The sequence below is a fragment of the Zonotrichia leucophrys genome, chromosome 19 (assembly GCF_028769735.1).
Source record: "Zonotrichia leucophrys gambelii isolate GWCS_2022_RI chromosome 19, RI_Zleu_2.0, whole genome shotgun sequence".
Lineage (NCBI taxonomy): Eukaryota > Metazoa > Chordata > Aves > Passeriformes > Passerellidae > Zonotrichia > Zonotrichia leucophrys.
In genome coordinates, this window is record NC_088188.1 from 6,408,867 (window position 1) to 6,430,885 (window position 22,019).

Below are 22,019 nucleotides of genomic sequence, written 5' to 3' on the forward strand. Positions count from 1 at the left end.
CGGTGGCCCCGAGCGCCGCCCGCAGCACGGCCTGGCCCGCCCGGGGCTCCCCCCGGGACCGAGCGGACCCTGCGAGCCAGCGCAACCCCCGAGCCCGGTGCGCCCCGAATCCAATGCACCCCCGAGACCCAGCGCACCCCGAGCCCGGTGCACCCCCGGAGCCAAACACAACACGAACCCAGCGCACCCCCGGCCCGGCACATCCCGACCCGCCTGGAGCCGGTTCAGGCCCAGGGGCTCAGGGTGGAACGGCCACAGAGACCGGGCAGAGCGTGGCCTCGCCGTGTCCCCGGCGCCGGAGAGCGGACAAACATACAACTTAAGTCTTTTCCCCAAAAAAAAAAGGGTTTTTTTAACTATCTGAACTCTAATGTTCAATTTCCCCGTCCATATTAGTGGAATGTTACACCGCTGATAAAATCAAACTAATTCTCAGCTTGCAGTTGCGTCCCATTGTTCTGAGGCTCAGTTATTCTCTTTGTCCCCTTGTCCCAAGGTGTTCAGGTTGTTCCAGGAGAGCAGCCTTGCCTCTTCTTGGCCTAAATAAACCACATGCTTTCACCAGCCCCCGTGAGACCAGTTCTCCATTCCCCTAATGACTCTAATCAGCTCCATTCCCTCACACACAGCAGACCAGAGCCCTGTTCTAGCCGAGGAGCTGCTCCTGCCTTGGCATCATTATTTCACACAACTGCCAGGATACACAGCCACATCCCAGTGTTATTGTGTGTTATCACCACACCACTAAGAATTCCTGTTACCTCTCCAGCAGGACCTTCCCCTCCAGCTCAGGCTGCTCCACGCCTCATTTCTGTGTTTACATATAAACCTCATTCAGTCCATTTCCTGTGACTCGTCACTTTCCCTCTGAACTGATGGTACCTCCCAGGAAAACTCAAATTTAGACTTTGTCACTAAGACATTTCCCAGCTGGCAGCATCAAGGCTGCTCCCCTTACACAAAATTCAGTGGGATCAAGAGATCCTTCCACCCATCACTCACTCCAAGATTATTTATTCCCAAGTCTTCACACAGAGCTCATTACACAATGGCTCATGTCACTGTTCACCAAAAGTGCTGCATTTGGGGCTGACATCCCACAGCAGCACCTGGCAGGAACTGCTGGCACAGGTGACACTTCCAAGCCAGGTGTGAAGCCAGGTTCCAGGCCACAGGAGGTGAAGAAAAGGAATAAACAGGACACAGGCACCTCCTGCGAGCAGCTGAGCCTAAACAAGAGGAAACATTTCTGTGGGATAAACGCTGTTTCTTCAGGTCACAGGGAAAAGAAACCAAGAGATGGAACCTTCCTTTAGTTTTAGTTTTCTAAATAGGACACAGTATCACCATGTGATCTAGACCAGCTTGACAAAGCCAAACCCTTCAAGGAGCAGCTGGGACAGGGTTATGTGACACCAGGTCACCTTGCCCTGCTGTCAGCAGAGCGCAGATGAACCTTGGGCTGACCCAGGTGTTTCCTGATTTTGTTTCAACATCCCTTGGATGTCACCTCAGGCAGAACATTGCTGTCCTCCAGCCCTCCATGCTTGGCACCGTTTCAAGATTCACTCATTGCACTCAGCAAGAAACTTTCAACTGATTGACTGTGGCTTTGGACACGTTGCCAAAATTTTAGAGCTCCTTAGGAAAAAACAATCTCTGGCCAACTGGTAGGGACAATAAAATCAGGAGAGGGAAACTAAACCTGGGTACCAGTGGGGCTTTTTACTGCTAGGTGAGTGAATAGAATGTTTTCATAATATTTTGTAATTCCTTTCAGGATCTTGTAATTAACAGTGAATTCTGCAGCATTTCAAGCTGATTTAGGTTTTTATTCTTCTGAGACTGTGTCCCAGAGCTTTGTTTTTCTTTCACATTCCTGCAATCCCTCTGCCTCTGAAAAATTCTTAAAATTCATGTTAATTGTTTTCCATTTTGTAAGAAGCAGAAGGGCTCTGCCTTGTTGTAGCCTTTGTGCAGCAGGGGTGGGGCGAGGGTAATAAACCACTGAGGGGTGCAGTGTTTAAATAGGGGAGGAAAAAGAAATTTGGGAAAGGCTACCAGTCATTGTCAGAAATGCTAAGTAAGGAAAGGCCTTTACAAATAATGAAGGTGAGAAAGTGACTGTAGGAGAGAAGCTGTGCATAACCTGGAAGTGATCAAGGCCAGGTTGGATGGAGCTCTGCCCTAGTGGAGGTGTCCCTGTCCACAGTCGGGGGTCAGACCTGGATGATCTGCGAGGTCACTTCCAACCCAAACTATTCCAAGATCCTATTAAATTATTCCAGCATTAAAACACTCACAGGAGCGATTTAGGGCAGGAGCGTTATTGGTTTCCCGGCTTTGACCACCAGAGAGAGCTCATGCAACAGAATTCCCAACGTGAGCGAAAAGCAAAACCAAAACCTGATGGAAAACACCAATTCCCGCAGTTCTGGGATCGGCTGAGAACGGGAGATGGGGACCGAGGAGGGAGGGGAAAAAAGAACAGTCTGCAAAAAAAGAGACTTTTTTGCAGTGGTCTGGTAGGAATCAGAAAAATGGTGAATTTTGCCCTAATAAAATATTAGTTGATTGTTTGTTTGAGGTCTGTGAACACTGAACAGAACGGACACGTGTTCCTGAGGATATGATTTAACTCTCCTGCCGTCCTGGGCTCTCAACAAGGATCTGCAGCTTTTCAAACCTGTGAAAAACCCATGGAAGTGTGTGTGCTATCCCTGCAGCTGGCCAGCACACCCCACACATCACCAGGGAAACTGGGACTGCCTTCCCAATGGATCAGGGCTCCTCCTAGCTCCAGTCCATCTGGAGAGAGAACAGCATCAGCAGAGGAAGGATGTTCATTTGTGAGGCTGAAATCAAGCACCTGGTGTTTTCTTATGGATTTGATGAATCCACAGGCTCCACACCTGTAAGACAGAATATTTTCTCACTGGGATATTGTGGAGGTTAGTACAGCCCTGGTGACCTGACACAATGCCAGAGTCCCATCCAGGACACAGCTCCAGGGCCCTAAAAAAAGCAGGATTTTGGATGCAAGGAGGGGCACAGCACCCTCACAGTCAGGGACAGCTGTGCTCTAACATTGTTTATGCCAGTGCTGCCAACAGGGAGACCACACAGTTGAAAAAGCACATTCCTTTCTGGAAAAAAGCTCACAGAACTGAGCAGAACTGCAGCAGAATTCTGCACACATTGACAGATACTACTCTGGCATTTAAGAGATCTTGGAGAACACTCTAAAAGTGGTAAATATTGATTTGTTCTCACAAATATAACTCTTAATTTGTGCATGCCCACACACACTTGGTTCTTCTGTGGCAGCAGTGGAACTTCAGCTCTTTGCTGTTGCAGACCTCTGCGGTACTGCAGTCAGTGAACTGCCCTGAATAAAACAAAACTTTTTATTTCACAGGGCTATTTTTAACCCAGAACAGCTCGTTGGCCCAATTCAGTGTGTACTTCCATGAAAAGCAGCTGTGCTGGCACAGCCATGGGTGGGAATATGTGGCTGGCAGGGAAGATGAGGAGAGAAGCTGCTGGAACAGCCCTGAAGGAAAACACAGTGAGCTGTAGCCTTCAATGTATGAATGAAAATATACACAATGTACTGAGCTGGAAGGGACCCACAAGGATCATCTATTCCAACTCCTGATCCTGCACAAACATCCCAACAATCCCAGAGCATCCCTGGAAGTGTTGTCCAAACATTCCTGGAGCTCTGGCAGCCTTGGGGCTGTGCCCATTCCCTGGGGAGCCTGGGCAGTGCCCAGCACCCTCTGGGGAAGAACCTTTCCCTAAAATCCAACTTAACCCTCCCCTGGCACAGCTCCTGCTTTTCCCTCGGGTCCTGTCCCTGGTCACAGAGCAGAGATTGGTGCTGTCCCTCAGAAGAATGTTGAAGATCACAATGAGGTCTGACTTCAGTGTCCTCTTCTCCAAACAAACGAAGTGTCTCCAGTCCATTCTCATAAGGCTTTCTTTCCAGACCCTTCCCCATCTTTGCAGGCAAGGAATGCTGTGGCAGCAGGGCCAGGGAAGGGACTGTCCCCCCTGTGCGGGGCATTTTTAAGGCCACATTCAAGCGCTGTGTCCCCTCAGTTCAGGAAGGACATCGAGGGGCTGGAGCATGACCAGAGAAGGGAACAGAGCGGGAGCACCAGGAGAGGCTGAGGGAGCCAGGAAAGCTGAGCCTGGAGAAAAGGAGCAGGAACCTTCTGGCTCTCCACAACTGCTGGAAAGGAGGCTGGAGCCAGGTGGGGGTCGGGCTCTGCTCCCAAGGGACAGGACGAGGGGAAACGGCCTCAAGCTGTGTCAGGGGAGGGTAAGGCTGGACATCAGGAGGAACTTCTTCCCAGAGAAGGTCATTGGAAAGGCTGCCCAGGGATGTGGCGGAGTCACCGCGCTCGGAGGTGTTCAAGAAACGACCGGACGCGGCACTTCGGTGTGGTTAAGAAGGCGGTGTCCGGTACCGGGCCGGAGTCGCTGATTACGGCGGTGTTTCCCAGCCCGATCGATGCCGGCATTGCCGGGATTCACCAGCCGCTCCCGCCGTTCCCGCCTCCCGCTCCCGGCCGCCCTCACACGGACCCCGCCCGCGCGGGGAGATGACGTCAGGGCTCCCCGTGTGCGGTCACGTCCGGTAGGTGAGGTCAGGCCGGGGCCGCCATTTTGAGCGGCTCCGCGGGCGGCGGCGGCCGCGGTCGGGGGAGGAGCGCGGCCCCCATGGCCGGGCAGTTCGACTCCGAGGACCGGGCGAGCTGGTACTGGGGCCGGCTGAGCCGCGGCGAGGCCGTATCGCTGCTGCAGGGCCAGCGCCACGGCACCTTCCTGGTGCGCGACTCCAGCACCATCCCCGGCGACTTCGTGCTGTCGGTGTCCGAGAGCTCCCGCGTCTCGCACTACATCGTCAACAGCCTGGGGCCGGCGGGAGCCCGGCGGTCCGGCGGCGAGGGCCCCGGGGCCCCGGGTGAGTGACCCCCAGGGCCGGCGGTGCCCGCAGCCCCGGGCAGGGCAGCCGGGGCGGCTCCGCCGGGCGGTGTTCGCAGGCTGGAGCGCTTTGTGCTGGAGTTAAGCCGCGTTCGGAGCTGCGGCCGCTGCCCGAGCACAGCCGTGTCCGCACCTGCCGTCCTGTGCCACAGGAAATTCAGCGTCCTGGAGTTGGGCATCCCGCGGCTCCAGCCTCGCACCTCTTTGTTTTCCTGACCCCCTTAGCGATAATTCATAGATTTCCCGTGTTATCTCAGCTGGGAGGTGGTTCTGTGCAAGTGTCATCTCTAAAGTCTGACTTCTGACCAGGCAGTTTTGCGTTATCAGGGAGGCTGAGTTCGAGTTTGAGCGGTGGGAACTCTTCAGGATGTAAAGGCAATGGTGTCTTGAAATCAGATGTGAAGTTCAGTTTCTTTCCCGTTGAAAGGAGAAGTTTGATATTGTTTCTCATCAGTTGAACATGTAATAATGAAAACAACACACTGCTGATTGTGCCAGAGGGAGAAGCAGAATTTTTGCTGTTTAGTCCAAGTGAACCCCAGCAGTGCAGAACCCTTGGATGTGTCAGAATGTGCAGTCCAAAGGCATTGGTGTCCCTCTGCTGGAACTGCTCGAGTTTGGATATTAATCCTTGCAAAATGATGTGGATGTGTGATTGACATCTCTGCAAGGAGCCACTAGATAATATTTAATTATAGTGAACCTGTGTAATAAGAGATTTGGTGAACTTGTTTGGCAGAAAGTAGATAGAGACACACTGTGGTGTAGGTCTGTGGGTGGAATAGGAGACTAGTGGTGGAAAGATATAACAAGACTTGTTTTATTTTTCAGTCTCTGCACAGAGTGTTTGACTAAGGAGATAATCTGAGAGAAAACAAGATTAGTGCCAGTAGGTTTGCACTGTCATACAGGGGAAGCATTTCAGATTGGAAAAATGGGGAAAGTCTAAACTGATCCTGTTTATGGCAGGAACCTCCTGGAGCTGCACGGTACACTCAGGTCTCAGAGCTCCACAGGTAGAAGTTAAAGGTGGCTGAATTCAGCTGGAAATTGAATTTATTGCTGCTGTGGGGGTCACAGTGGGGTGGGTTCCTGTTGCTCTGTGTGTGCAGACAGGTTTGTTTGGTGCTGTAATTGCTGACAAGGATGGCTGCTGTTGTGTGGAGCAGAGTCAGTCACCAGGATGCTTTGTTGTCAATCCGACCTAATTGGATTTTAAAGACAGTGAGAAACACTGGGTCATGAGTGTCTGTCACTTCTGGGCAGTTGTTTTTTGGGGAGCAACTCATCTCTGGAAAAACAGTGGCATCACTTCAGTACAGCCATCCTGACTTTTTTCCTGTGTTACATCCTAAGCTCAGTGACATTTGTGGCATTCTGTGGGCTGGCTTTGGTTAAAATCATGAAGCACCTTGTAATTCTCTTCTGTTTTAAAAGAGTAGCTGTGTAAGCTGGTGCCACAGTAGGCTTAATATATCTGGAAAAGTATAATTATGTTTTGGTTGGTCTCCTTTTTATTTGTCCCCTGGAGGTTCTGGGGAGGGGTGATGCATCACTGCTGCACTACAGACACTCCCACGCTGATTTCAGTAATTTTAATTAAATCTTGCCTCCATGCTGATGCTGCTGCCTTCACACTCCAACCAAAGAAGGTGCTGGGGAGGTGTATATTGAATTATACTCCAAGTGTAATTAAGGTGCTCTTCCAGAAGAAAATAAGTGGGAGGTTGTTCTGCAGTGGAAGGGAGGTGAAAACAGTAGAAGATTGAAGATGATTCTGTGTTTGGGTAGGGAAGCTAATGCAGTAAAAAGAGTTAAATGTTTGCAAATTGTCCTGCCTTTTTACTGTGGCCAAGTTAGAACAGTAGGGAAAACAAAATTACTATATTTTAGTATGGTACAATTTTTTTACCAATTTATTGTTTGGCAAATGCACAGGTCTCTTTGGGAAATTTGAATATTCCAGGTTGGGTTCTTGGGTTGATTTGTGTTGGGCTCGGTGTCTGTGAAATTCCTGGCTGCTCTCAGCACAGAATGAATGAGATGAGGAGCTCTGGCTTCCCTAAAAACCACAATGTCACAAAAACATGATCCCTTCTTTAATTTCTGAAGTAGAAAGTAAACTTGCAAACTTTTTGTTAAATTGACCTTTTGACTGATGCTGCAGTTTCTAACTTCTTGTAGGTGATTTTTCAACAAAGAAAAAAGAATTGAACAGAATTTTTTATGTCTTCCTGGAATGTCTAAAGGATGTTAAAAATAGGATAAATCACTGAATTATGGGAAAGAAAAACATTCTGTTTTCAGTGGAAATGGATCATTTGTGATGAAGTATCACAGTTATGGCTAAAGAAATCCTAAACAAGACAAAGTGCTTCATGCAGGCATTAGCATGGTGATGGACAGCTGAGGAAATATTAAATATATCATGTGTTTATGATGTGACATGGAGGCTTGGGGTAAAAATGTGTGATATGCACTAAAAAATGCCTGAAATACCTAAAGATAGAAATGCTCTCTGTTGAGAGTGCAGCATTATAAAGACAGAAGCCTTATAATGTCTGACTGAATTCTGCAGATATAACAGATAAAATTTCAGGATTCTGAATTGAATTTTTCTAAATCACTTCCATTGTGACTGAACCTCCTGGAATCACAGAATCCTCACAGAATGATACCCACACTCAGCCCTGGGTGAGGTGGCTTTAGGCATGTGTGAGCAGAGTGGTTTAACTCTGATGCTTGAGTTTTGGTTTTATTTTCATTTTTATATTGGGATAAAAATAAATTGAAATGCAAACTAGTTGTATCTTTAGAAAGTGCTGTATTAGACATCTGCTGTTCTCCTGTGATGTGTAAATGCTGAGTGCAGTGATCAGAAATGAGTGTAACTCCTCAGTGAATGTTTTCCTGGTGTGCTCAGAGCTCTTCCACTCAATGGAGTTTTATGTTTTTATAGGGTGTTTGTGGGGTTTATTTGTTCTGCTCAGCATGAGTAGGAAGGTACTTGAGAACAAGGAAAAGAGGTGTCCCTGAGGGGGTGGGGGAAGCACAAGGGCTGGAATGTGGTGCCTTCAGAGCCCAGTTCCCATCTGCTCCAGGAGGAAGTGGCTGACATCACTGGGTGTCTTACTGCAGCTCTGGCTGATAAGAACAGCTTTGCTGGCCCTAAACACTCTGAATTGGGAAAGGGAGCCACCCTTACAGAATAAACGAGATGTAAAAATAAACACCTGCATTTCTGTGAAGGAAGAGTTTCCAAAGCTTGGGAATAAAGAGAAAACTCCTTACTGACACTTAACAATTGGAGTGAAGGGAGAAATGCAAACCCCTGAGATGTCTGAGAAGGTGAGGAGATGCTCTGTGCTTTCACCACCTGCCCAACCAGCAGAATTGTTATAGCCCCAAGCCCCAGGATCTGGGCAATATTTAAACCACACACCAGCACTTTTCCCAGGCTGACACAAAGGCAGCTCAGTGTCACAGGGCTGTGACAGGAGGGAATGTGCATCATAAACAGAGCACTGATATGAGCCAGGTTTGAAATGTTCTTCAGTTGTGGGACCCTTTGGATTTTAACTCTTTCCTCACCTTTTGTGGCATCCTGAGATGGCTGGAGTTATGTTAGTGGAGATGGAGGAAGGAAGAGGATACTCAGCCCTTTGTGCTTCTCATTCAGAAAGTTCACCTTGCTCAGCTGAGCTGTGCTGGTGTTGGAGGTACTCCCTGAGCAGCTTCTCCAGCTGTGCCAGGGTGCAGAAAGAGAATTTCCTGCACTCAAGTGTCCCAGTTTTCACAGGAAGTGACAAAGGACTCACCTTTCCATGCCTGTGCTCTTCTGGGAGCCCTCAGAAGATGTGCTCACTGTGCTGCTCAGGCTTGTGCCTTCCAGAGGAATCCCAGGATCACGAAGGAAAACTGCTCTTATTCCCAAAAAACCCCACTCATTTCATTGCTGTAACTTTTCCTTGTGTTAGATCTTGCCTGAATTATTCCATTGGCCTGCAGGTATGAGCAGTGCCACAGTTCAAACAAGAGGCTGAAGAATTCCTCTGGAATCTGTTAAATCTGTGAATTTCATTGTACCAGGGAATGACAAAAGTCAGGAGTCTGTAGGGAGTGCAATGATTTCCCCACTGCATGTGAACATCACTTGGTTCATTTTAGCTGAAGAAAAGATTTAAACTGATGGAAAGTTTTCCACTTGCTTGGGAAGGTGGAGTTGTATTTTATTTCCAATCTGTATTTTACCACCTGTGACTTTGAACTTTTTATGCCTGTTTTAGCTAAATTTTAGGGGTTTTCTATTTAAGTTCTCCAGATGATTATGAGATTGCTGCCTTGATATTAATTGATGATTAATTTAGATTAAGTTTATAGATTTCTTGTTCTAGATCTTCTGTAGCCACATTACATTTTTTAAAAGAAAAGCATCAGAAGTGCACGTGGTTTTGTGGCAGTGTGGTCTTTGGGAGGGTCACATCTCTCCTTTCTGATGCTTTTCTCTCTGTCCCTTCAAGGAGTGCCTTGATCTTTCTGATCCCAGAATTTGGAGGGTCTGTGTCCTCTGGCTGTTGAGCAAAACACCTCTCAGGATCTGATTTTCCAGGATTCAGTACAGTGATTTCTGTCACTCCTCTGTACATAATGTTCCAGAGGACTTTTCTTTTTAAAGTCCAACTTGTGTTCAGGTACACTTGGCAGGTCCCTCAGGCTGTTGTGCATTAATTCAAGAGGGTGAACCTGTTCCAAAGGAAAAAAAAAAAAAAAACACTCCAAAATGCCTTGTTCATCCTGGTGGAGATTGAAGATTGACCAGGCTGATGAATGTTGCTGATGAACTGCTCATTTCCTGTGACCTGTGAAGATTTCTCAGTGAATCCCACACTGCTGACAGAGCTCAGCCCCCTGGCTGAGTCAGCTTGTAGCAGGTTTCACTGAGGTAAATTGGTGTTTCAGGATCTCTGTTTCTGTCATGTGAAATAAGTTCCATGTCAGTGAACTTCCCTGAGACTCAGTCTTCTCCATATGGGTTGCAAAGAGCTTTGCTGCTCTGCTTTAAAGTTCCCATGACTTTTTATTTTTGCTCAGGTGTCAAGTTTGATCCTTAAAGCTAAAGGTAAAATCGTGCTGGATATTTGCATGTGTTTCTGTCACCAGGTTGGTCTGAGACCTGCTGTGTTCCCCACTTGTACCTCAAGTGAAGTGCAGCATTCCCTGTTTGCCACTGAGCTGCCTGTCCAGCCACAATTCCTGTCCTGTGAGCCCACAGAGCTGACAGTGCCACTGGGATGAAATTCCAGGGTTCTGGCCAAGTCTAGAGCTCTGAGTTGCATCTCAGCAACAAAACTTGAGGGGGTTTTGCATCCTCTCAGCACTACACTGTGGGAGAATATGATGGATTCTTAAATCTCTCCCCATGCTGGGCTCACTTTTCTCACTGATAACTCATTAACTTCCTTTATCTCTGGTGATGCCAGTTTGAGGGGTTTTTTTTGCAGTTTTTCAAGGCTAGTGCTTTTGGGTTTTGGCTCACTGTGTTTGTATTCATTTCTTTAGAGAGCCTTTCAGGGCTGTTAAAGCATGCAAACATGCTTTTTGCAATGACTTAGTTCTGCTCCTTCAGATTTCCTTTAAGCAGCCCCACTAATGCTGCTGTTCCTTCAGGATACTTCAGAACTCATTTCTCGGGTGTTGGTCTCATTGAATCTGCCCTTTTCTCTCTTAGAACCCCTTTCTGCTCTCCTGAAAGAACTTGTTGTAACATTAGCTTTCCATGCTGACAGTGCTACTTTGCAGGGAGTTTTGGATCAGTGACAGCTTGAAAGATTCTGCTAGCTTTGTACTCCAGAGCTAAGGCTTGGGACTGTTAGATATTCCCTGCAGAGAAAACAGACTTGCAAAGTAAGCATCTCTGTCTTGCTAAAAGAGTTACTCATTAAAATATAAATCTTTTCATCTGCACTCCCTTCCCCCAGCCTTCCCCAGTTCTTCCCATAGCTGGTGGCACGGGGCATGGTGGAAATAGAACATCATGTGTGTGTTTTTCCCCAGCTGAGCCTGAAGGACATAAAATGGAAAAAAAAGCAAAGCACACAGATTGGAAATGGATATTCTGCACTTGTAGTGATGCTTGTAATGGCTTGGATGTGAGCATCATCTGTATTCCAGTGTATTTGAGGTTTGGATTTATGGCTTAGGCTCCATCTGACAAACGTGGCAAAGAAGCTACAAGACTTGAGATGAAAAGGCTGAGTCATTCCTGTTATGAAAATATAGGTTGTTGCTTTGCATTGCATAGAATGGAGATAATTTTCTTTACTGGTACCTTTTATCAAAATGAAAAATAACTTTATTTGTTTGCTGCTGTGCAGAGCAGTTTTCTGTAGTGTCCATGCCTTTAACCCAAAGTGTTACAACAGGTAAATAACCATTGTTGCAGTGTTGTTCTTTGGAAATAGATCTGAACAGCAGAAGAGAGTTTAAAAAAATTAATTTCCTTGAAATGGTACCAAAATTTACTTCCTATATTTAGAGCATAAAACAGGAGAATTGTTGAATTGAACTGGACCTGAATTTTTCATTCTCTTTCCTTAGAAACCCTGATGTACTGAACATTTTCATCTGTTGGGTCCATATAATACTGAAAGAAACAAAGATATTTTTATCATAATTAGGGAAGTTTGGTGGTGCCAAAGAATTTCTCTTTTCCTTCCTTGACAAAATCTTTTTAAAAAAACCTGTACTCATGATCATGACAGTGCTGCCTTTGATTGAAAATGCTCAGAAAAGCTGAATATGATGTCAAGGTGATCAAATTCGGTGTTGAAATACTTCTGTTTAAATGTCTTTGTCTTCTCAAATGTTTGATTTGTAGTTTCAATGCTCTCCTTGACATGTTGCCTTCTCTTTTCAGGGTCGAATCCCACCAGGTTTCGAATAGGTGACCAAGAGTTTGATTCTTTGCCATCTTTACTGGAATTCTACAAAATTCACTATTTGGACACTACAACCTTGATAGAACCGGTTTCGCGCTCGAGGCAGAATAGCGGGGTCATCCTCAGGCAGGAGGAGGCCGAGTATGTGCGAGCCCTCTTTGACTTTAATGGCAATGATGAGGAAGATCTCCCCTTTAAGAAAGGAGACATCCTGAGAATCCGGGATAAGCCTGAAGAGCAGTGGTGGAACGCAGAAGACAGCGAAGGGAAGAGGGGAATGATTCCCGTTCCTTACGTCGAGAAGTATAGACCTTCCTCTGCTTCAGTCCCCACTCTGATTGGAGGTAACCAGGATAGTTCCCACCCACAGCCACTGGGTGGGCCGGAGCCAGGGCCCTATGCCCAGCCCAGCATCAACACTCCGCTCCCTAACCTCCAGAATGGCCCCATTTTTGCCCGGGTTATCCAGAAGCGAGTCCCTAATGCCTACGACAAGACAGCCTTGGCTTTGGAGGTACATAATGGGCAAAATGTAGAAGGAAGAGATCTGTTCAAGGGATTTCCCTTTCGCTCACGTGCTAGTTTTGGAGGAATGAGAAAGGGAAAAGCTTTGTAATACTGGTTTTATGTCATCATTAATAAGTTATGGATAAAATGAGTGACTTGAGTCACTTTTAAATTAGATTATTGTTGATTATTACTAGGTTAATGAACCAGTATTGTGTCTGTTGTCAACCATCACTAACATAAGTGTTTCCCCATCCATGTTTTCAGTTCTGAAATGTTTATTTTGGGGGGAGGGAGAGGGAGCAGCTCATAAATTGTATGTCTGAACCTGTGTTTGCTGTTGTGTGCCTCACCACAATCTGTACAAGGTGTGCTGGGTTGTTTGTTGGTTTGTGTTGTGTTGGGTATTTTTTTCTCCCCAGTGTGTCAGCAGTTTTAAAGCAATCAGTGGAAACATTGATACACTTTGAAATTACCTGGACTGAGATGATGATCACACACAGAATTTAATTGTAACATCACCTCAAGCAGATTACTGTGGGTTTAGGTTTGAGGCAGGAGCATTTCACAGTTCACACCACAGTTTTAGTCTGGTACAAAGCAGTGATTGATAAGCAATGCAATAGCACTTGTTCACACCACAGTTTGTTAGTCTGGTACAAAGCAGTGATTGATGGAGCAGGGTTTGTAGTAAAGCACTGAGTTTTCCCCAGGTTGATTCACTTCCTGACAGGATCAAGTAATTGCACAGACCCTTTTTGATTTGTCTCTTTTCCTCTTAAAAAGGTGACTGGAGTGCTCTATCTCTCCACATCAGATAGTTCTCCCCCAAGTTCCATTTGAGGAAATTGAGACTAAGGTATTCCCTGTGGCAGACCTTTGCCTTAGGATATGTAAATTGTATCCTTTAATCTAGGCTTTCTTTGAGCCAGAGGCTCTGGAATTTCCTGATACCTAATTGACTTCCTGTTTATATAACATTTTAAGTACTTGGGAAAAAACAGTTTCTGTGCTGAGTCAGAGCATCTCCTCTGCACTCTCAAATTCTTTGTGCAGTTGTGCATAGCACAGGAGGCACTGCAGGACTCGGGGACCTGGCAGCTGTAGGTGTGTGTGGTGCAGCACAGGCTGCAGGTGGGTCACTGATGTGCAGCCTGGCAGGTGGGAAATCTCTCCCATGTAGGGAGGAGATACACTCTGAGTTGCTGCACATTCTGTTATAGGGCTGAATATTTTTAGGTTGAGAAGCAGGTATAGAAATTCATGTAAACTCACCAGATTTTGGGGCAATGTGAGGATTTTTACCCTTGAAACTCTCATAAAGGTTGAAATGCTGTCTCTCTCCTTTTTCTCACCCTTTCCACCCAGTTACCCCCTGAATGCAGGCTGTTGTAATCACCAGATGTTAGATTGGTTTTGAGCCTCTGGATACTGTTGTGGCATATTTAGCAAACCCTTTTGGTTTTCTTTCTGAATTTTGCATTCTCTTAAGCCTTAACTTCACACTTTATTCCACCAAAGAACCCCACACTGCTGCCCAGTGCAGGATTTGGGAGCATGGAGTGAAACAGGGAGGGTGAGGAAATGCTGCTAATCCAGGCCATAAGCAACTTAGAGTGAAAGGAAATGCTTTCCACGCTGGAGAGCAGCTTGTGGGTGCCAGGGCTGATCTTGGGTTAGTTCAATCCTCTTCACCAAACTCACATGATCTGGCAAGAGTGCAGTGCTGTAGGAAGAGCAGCTTTGTGGGTAACACCTCTCTTTTCTGAGCTACCTTACACCTTGAGTCTTTTACTGATGGGAAAGGCTGAGTAGCTGAAGGATTTGGGAGAGGCAGCTGAGCAGTGTCAGCTCAGCTTGGCTGTGTGACTGCAGGAGATTTCTGGTGTCCAGAAATGGCTTTTTGGGCCTCTTAAAACGACTTCAATATTTATCAGTTGACACCTTGGCCCTCTTGGTTAGGCTGTTACATTCCTGTCTTGCTCTCCATTTAAGAAATGCAATAGTAGTAGTGGTTCTTCATTCTGTATGTAATATTGCAAACATGTAGTTTTAAAAAGTGAGCCATTTATCACTGCTTCTAGTGGCCTTCAAAGCTTTGCAGCTTTTATCACTTCCAATCACAATGTTACTGAGTTGCTTTCAATGTCTGTACAGGAAAAAAAGCAATATTTCATTTTCTCCCGAGTTTTTCTTCATCCTGTCTATCAAAGTGCTGTCTCTTGTTGTCTCCTTTCTCCACATTCCCTTTCACTTCATGGTGTTCCTTCTCTGTTTATTTAGAGATCTCTTTCTTAGATAACTTAGTAGAGAGCATTATGTAAATCTGATCAGGCCATTTTTGCCCAGACCTCTTTATAAATACAGCAAGTGGGATTCTTTCCAAATGAAAACTCTTATCCTTAAATCTGGCAATATTCATGGCAGGGGGTGGATCCCACTGCTTCTCTTAGAAAAATAGATTCTTAACATCAAACAGTTTTTGCCCAAACTGCAAACAGAATATCTGTGCTGTTCTGTTATTTTAAGCCTGACATGCTTTTGAAGAGTTCAGGGAAGGAGGATCAGAGCAAATGATGTTCTAATAAAGTCTGTGCTCTATTATGGAGAAAAGATTCAGCAGGAGAAGTTAACATTTATTTTGCATGTAACTGGACCTATGCAAGGAGTTTTCAGTCTATTTTAAGAGAAAATAGAGGAGGGAAAGGAAAGATCTGTGTGGTGAATGACTCTGAGATCGATCGATTTATTTTTTTTCTTTGTAACAGTAGCAGAACTCTGCCACCCTGACCTCACCAAAGAGGAGTACTTGGAATAAAACCACAGCATACAGAAGTCTTCACTTGAACCTTCAGTTTTGCTTTGAAGCATATGGGGTATATTTAGTTTTAAAGCTTCTGATGAAGACTGAGACAAAGCTGGCTTTCTAGCAGGGTACAGTGTTGTTCCTGAGGTGCTGTGCTTGGTGGGATGATGCACTATGGACTGATGTGGCCATAAATCAATGCTGAAAGTGAGGAGAATTCAGAGACAGCATCCACTCCTAGCCTAAAGGTTTTAAAACTTCAGCACTTAATAAGAAGTAATTTTTGGAAGGGTTCTCTGTGTTGTCTTCAGGAGAGTGGTTGAAATACAGCTTGCTAGGCAGAGGCTTGAAGCAGATCTAGAAAGATCTTTCAGTTAGTCAGGATCTAATGGAGCCATTTTATTAAGGCAACATTTGTGAAATGGTTCATGCTTGCTTCAAGTTAGTCCTGCTTTGGCAGATGTAAAGATATATAGATATCTATAAGAATGAATGAGAAGGTATTGATATATATAAATATATAGAAGGTATTGATATATATAAATGAAATGGGAATAAAAACCGTATCAGTGTGTCTGCTAAATGAAATTACTGGCAAAAAGGAATATTTGATCTCAGAGGTCTCTCCTCATTTAACAATCACTGAAAAGCAGCTTTCAAGTGTAGCTCTGTATGGTAAGGGGAATTCATAATTGAGTGTCCCTTGGCTGCAGTGACCCTGGAACACCCCTGGAACCAAAGCCAGCTGGGGGAGCTGGGGAGCTGCACAAGCACCCACAGTGTAACTGTGTCACTGCTCTGTTGAACCCCCCTTTTGCAGGTGAGTTTATTGTAAGGCATCCTAGATAAACCCTAATGAACACTAATTAAGGTGTGATAGAGCACAGGCCCACAGTCTGCAAACCAGTGCAAGTGGTGCTTTCCCCTTCCCAGTGGGCTGGAGGTTAAACACTGATCTGTAGATTTTATCCAGGTCTGAAGCAGTTTGAAGTTATCTGGGACATTGTTCTGGTCATGGCTGTGATTAGGAAATCAGATTTTCCACTTCTGGTATTGTCACATTGAATCTTAGCCTTGTTAAATGATAGCTGATGTATTGTTTTGGTCAGCAGAGTATTTTTGTTGGTACAACCCCCCAGTGGTTATTAGCAGTAGCAAAATTATACAAACTGCATAATTAAATTCCTAAAGAGCTGAAGCTTGCATTCAGAACTGGGGGAAGGCTTCTTTTTGCCTGTAGCTAATACATAAGAGGATTTTCTTCAAAATATGATTCATTAAAATGTCTATACTAATGACTACAAAAGGCAAAAATAAAGCTACAGCAAGAGTCCCAAAGGGCCTCTCATTACCAGATAAGTAATCATGAGAGGTATGGGAAGCTTAATTAAATGTCCATGAAAGGGGTTGAATTTATGAACTGTTAAAAGCTGTTCTGGCAAAAGATTTCAAGTGATTAAAACCTGTAAAGTTAATGGAGATTGGTAACATCTGAAATTGTTTTCCTTGTTCTTTGCTGGCTGCCTGGAAAGTGCAAATAATGAGGTTGTGTTTTAGATGGATTTGGAACACAGTGATGAGCATCTGTGTGAATTATATATTCAGTGAATTTCTGGATGAAATGCAGCGAGGCCTTTGGCCACGCCCTCAGAGTTTATTTACAGTATTAGTGAAAGAAAATAGAGTCTATCTATCCTAAAAGCATCCTCCATCTGTGATGTGGGAAGAATTCTAAAAACCGTTGTACGTTACTTGTAAATCAGATTATTGATAAAATTCTGCAGAGGGGTAGAATGGGTGGGCAGCTTTTCAGTGGTGCATTCATTAGCTCTGCACTGAGTGTCTACAATGTAAATTGTGCTTCCTTGGGTTGTGTGAGTGCCACTTACTGAAGTGCCCTTAAATATGAACAGAGCTGGGGACTGATCAGAGCCAGACTTGTGTCCTGGTGTGAGCTGCCTGCACAGCCTGGGGAAGGGCCTGTGTGCAGTGTGTCCCTGTGTCACAGGGGGGTGACAGAGGCTGCCTTTGGAATTGGTGCTGGCAGTATTAGGGTGGAGATTGGAATAGGGGATGTGTTCCTGGGCAACTGGGAGAGGCATCTGTTGTCTTTACTGTTCCCATGAGAGCTGGACTTGGCAGTGCTGAGTTAATGCTTGGACTCGATGACCCTGAAGATCTTTTCCAACTTAAACAATTCTGTGATTCAGTGGGATTTATTTCTCTGAGAAATCCATGCTGGGAAAGCTTGGAATGCCATCTGGCTTTGCCTTTGGTAGTGGCTGACTGTGGATGTCCAGAGCAGGAACAGAGCAGCCTTATGGCACTTCTTACACACTTGTTATAATCTGTGAAGAGTGAGAGATCCTCCACTTTCCAGCTTGAAAAGTGGGATTCCAAAATTAAAGAGCAGTTGAGCTTGCAGGTTAGTGTCCACTTGGTCCAGGTGCAAGTAGGAATAGAGGTGCTTTGCTTTCTGAGGCTCTGGATGGAGTCCCAGCAGTGTGCAGGCCTCTGTCAGCCCAGCAGGGCACATTTCTCAGGACAGCACCTGGTGGCAGGTCCCAGGAACACTTGGAAAGGTTGGTTTTGGATTGCTGACTCTTCAGTTCAGGTAGTTCTCACCTGATCTAGGCACATTTCTTTATACACTTTGTTGGAGTGAATGGCATTGGGGGCAGGCTGGTGTCACAGACACTGCCAGGACTAAAGCTGCTTTTTTTGGGTGTGTATCTGGTGCACGTGGGTGAAGCACACCGGGGAGGGGTGGCAGCTGACCCTGCCCATGTTTCTGGTTTGTAACGTGTTTATTTCTTACCCCACAGGTCGGTGAGCTGGTAAAGGTCACAAAGATTAACATGAGTGGTCAGTGGGAAGGAGAATGTAATGGCAGACGTGGTCACTTTCCATTCACACACGTCCGTCTGCTGGATCAACAGAATCCTGACGAGGACTTCAGCTGAGTGTGGCTCAACAGTTGCTCTTACAGATGGGAACAATCTCAACCTGTTTTTATTGCAGATGCCATCAAGACTAAGCTCGGACCGACGCTGCAAGTGGTATTGCTTGGATAAGCATTCTGATAACCTGCAAACCCCTGGGACTCAACACCACCATTCCTTAAGCAAGGGTCATGTAATTCAGGGTACGACAGTAGATAACTCTGTGTCCAGTGGCACAACTAGCCATGATTCTAGGTTGTAATGCCTGCTTATGTCCACGTGCACGGCAGCCTGGACCTTCCAGCAGCAGCAGCTGGAGAAGGCAGTGCTGTAGATGTTCAGAGAACATTTATAGCTCTCTCCGGGCCCATTGCTTATGTTGCTTCTTCCTCAGGCAATGAAGATCAACCGTAGACAACTCAATACCTTGGTAGAAATTTCACAAATTTATCCTGGAGCTCTCTCTGTGTTTTTTCCATCCTGGGTTCTCTGCAGTGCTCTGCATGGTCAGTTAGCTGTGCACAGCACAGACTGAGGCAAGGGCCCCTTGGGCACAGCCTTGTGATTTACAGATCCTTACCATTTTCATGGTAAATGACAGATCCAATCAACCTCAGAATTCTAGAACCTTGTGGACACTAGATTGATTTCTTCAGTACTGTTGATGCTTCAAACATAGCAGCTGATTTTAATTTAAGATTTTTATTAACACACAGTATCTCCTTTTATCCACAAATACAAGGCTTATGGAAGTGTAAACCTCCATATCAGTGCTGAAAAATACGTGCATAGCACTTTAATACGTAGCTTTAAAGCAGTGTTTGATTCACTAAATATACTAAAATATTGACACTGCTTTCCAATAAAATTAAATTGTGTAGGGCTAGTTTAATTTTTCTAGAATTCTTCAATTTTGTACAATACTGTTACAGTACAAATCAGTGTCAAGCATGGTGAACTGACAAACCAAATATTAGTTTTATTTTAAAGACAGTCTGGGGACTCTTCTGGTTTAATTCCCATCTGTAAAATATTTGATAGTGAACTCATGAGGATTTTATTTTTAATAAACTAATGGAAAATAATTGTGTGCTTCTGGATTGATTCTCAAAAGGCATAATAGAGTAAATATGGCTTCCTAGCTCATGATGAAAATCAGTGCATTGAGTAGGCAGTTTATGCACTGCTTGATGGTTGTTTTTTAGTCTGTTCTTCTAATTATCTGGTTTTCTCTAATATAAATCAGAATGGATTTAGTAAGTTTTGTAAACTGAAATTAAACACTGAAATAACTCTCCCTTGCCTGTACCCTGGGTTGTTTTCCAAGCACAGCACTCTGGTGACCAAACTAAATTTTGTAACTTTGACTACAGTATAATCCATGCAGAAGGGTTTTTCTAAATAGCATCAAACTGAAACTGTTGGGTTTGGTTGCTTCACACCATGTGACCCCAAGGCTCATGGGTTGCAAAGGCCTTTGCTGCAAGGCACCAACCCTACAACCATACTGGTAACACTTTACCTCAGAACTCTGTAACATGCTGGAAATTATAATATTTCTGTTCTATTTAAGTACTAGTTGTTTTACTTCAAAATTAATCCATCAGCAAGTCTGAGTAATGTTCAGGTTATGGGCACTCATTAATTCTGTGGACTAACGTTGATCACACTTGTCCATCACCAGTCTCATGAGCACTACTGAGGATTAATGTCAAAAACTGACAGCAGGGACAGTGGGGTAAGAATGGAAACGAGGAATTGCAGCTCTGTTCTACCTTGGATTGTTATTCTGGTTAGGGTGACGTGCCAGTGATTGTGAGAGCTCTTCTAGCTTAGTACAAAATTTACTTTGAGGGCAAAAAAATTGTGAAACTAACTGTGGGTTCTGTAACTCATCAAGTTCTTTAAGGCTGATTTGTTTTCCTCTGATCCTGATATTCACTATAACTGTTCAGCTGCACTATAAATAACAGACTTAATACTGAGTTTTTCAGTAGCCCATATATTCTTATGTTTTTCTTCAGGTATTGCAAAAGGAACATAGTAAACACTGTGTCATTAGAGTGACACTGTTCTGAAGGATTTTTGCCAACTGCACTTAATGAAAGCCCATATATTTGTAACTTTCCAATCAGGAATTCAGATACCAAAAGATCATTTTTCTGGAAGTTTTATTATGCAAACCTTGCCTTTTTAATACGAAAGTCATTAATTGAATTAACTAGCAAGTTCTGTGCAAACTTTGTAGATGTGGTTTTGTTAAGACTGTATAAATTGTGAATATTTGTACACTTTGAAAGAGCAAAATAAGGAAACTAGAGGAGTCTTAATAGCTGCTGTTACACTAGAATCCCAAGTTCTTGTCAAGCAGTTTTTTTAGCTGATTGATACATTAATGCAACTGTTTTCCACTCTTCAGTTCTAAGCTGAAATGTGATTTTGTTTCATAGGTGATAGAAAGGAGTATGAATTTGGACAAAATAGACATTTCAACTTGTCAGGCTCTTCAAGGCAAATAGGTAGAACCCATGTCCATGAACATGTAGAGGAAATCCTTTTGTGGCCTTTGTTTATCCTCTGCTGTTTGTTCCCTCCCTTCTCCCAATGCGTGCAGAAAAATCATTGCTCAGAATGTTGGTCACAATCTTTTGTCTCCTCCTTGGCTGTGGTTTTGGTCTCTTGTGCATAGGCAGGTGTTAGAACTAGAATAATCATTTCTAGAAATACACCATGAAAGCAGAATGCTCAATTACACTGTGTTCTTCTGGTGCATTTACACGTTATATCACACTAAAAAGTACAACTGGCTGCTATGGTTTTTTAATATATATTTCATTTTGGTAAGCCCCTGCCTTTTTACTAATATATGACCTGGTTAAATCTTGTTAATCTGTTTGAATTGTATTTGTTAATAATGCAAAGATTTCTAATCATCTTTAAGAGCAGAACACTTCCTTTTTGTTAATGGTTTTGGGGAAGGATTCTAACCAAACCTGTTTGAAGAAAAATACGAACATGTGCCATTGTATTATAACACTATCCACTTTCTTGACAGTTAAAGTCCTTTTTTATTTTTTTGTAGCATGTAATGTATATGTTCATAGTACGTGAAGTAAATAAAAGTATAGCCAAAACTTTGACTCAGTCATTCTCAATCAGTTCTTGGAGTATTTGCATGTAATAATTAAAAATAGAGGGGGTATGGCCATTTTTAATTGGCCATGTTAGTATGAAAATAATTAAACACAGCACTACAGAAATAAGACAAACCAAGGTAACTAAATTAACTTATCAAACAATAAAATATGGCTTTTTTTGAAAGAAGGTGACTTTCTGTAATTAAATGAGTCAAGGGGCTGGGGGAAATGTGTATTCTCATTTCAAAAATTACTTGTGAGGAATGTTAAGATGAGATTTTGTAGCTCTTGCTCTCAATTTTACCTGCACAAGTGTGTCAGGGAATAGTCTGGGGATTGTTTGGATGGGAAGGTTGGGAAGATAAAAAGCTGTTTATATATTCTTAGAAATATCAGTGAACACAAAGTTACACAAATGAATACCAGCAAGAATCTCCTGCAGGAGTCTACAAATGGTTCAGAAGAGCTGGTCTCATGTGTGGTGGTGTGAGAGCACTAATTCAGTGAAAGGCCAGGGTGTGCAGGTGCTGTCAAGGGCTGAAGGACAGAAAATCAGGATCAGAATCCCATGGGGAGCAATGCTTGTAACATCAATCTGCATTAAAGCTACTTTTGCCACACTATTCCTTAAAAACTGCAAGGGGACAGTGGCCCTTAGGCCCCAGGGATAAGAATCTTGGTGTGTCTCCACACAGCA

General features: G+C 44.3%; 1 protein-coding gene across 2 annotated transcripts; it reads left to right on the top strand.

Annotated features, from left to right (window-relative positions):
* The first annotated feature begins 4,632 nt into the window (after positions 1-4,632).
* Positions 4,633-21,325, top strand: CRK (CRK proto-oncogene, adaptor protein). 2 transcript variants are annotated; one of them, XM_064729152.1, is made up of 3 exons: positions 4,633-4,972; positions 11,909-12,274; positions 18,069-18,184. In XM_064729152.1, the coding sequence occupies exons 1-3, from the start codon at positions 4,729-4,731 to the stop codon at positions 18,074-18,076; spliced, it is 618 nt and encodes a 205-aa protein (XP_064585222.1). In that variant the 5' UTR covers positions 4,633-4,728; the 3' UTR covers positions 18,077-18,184. The 2 variants fall into 2 exon arrangements, with proteins under 2 accessions (XP_064585222.1, XP_064585221.1); XM_064729151.1 differs by having other exon boundaries at positions 4,636-4,972; positions 11,909-12,444; positions 18,069-21,325.
* Positions 21,326-22,019: the final 694 nt, after the last annotated feature.

Coding starts and splice junctions, on each gene's coding strand:
- CRK (XM_064729151.1), top strand. CDS start 4,729: ATGGCCGGGCAGTTCGACTCCGAGGACCGGGCGAGCTGGTACTGGGGC. Junction 4,973..11,908: donor CGAGGGCCCCGGGGCCCCGG/GTGAGTGACCCC, acceptor TTCTCTTTTCAG/GGTCGAATCCCACCAGGTTT. Junction 12,445..18,068: donor AGACAGCCTTGGCTTTGGAG/GTACATAATGGG, acceptor CTTACCCCACAG/GTCGGTGAGCTGGTAAAGGT.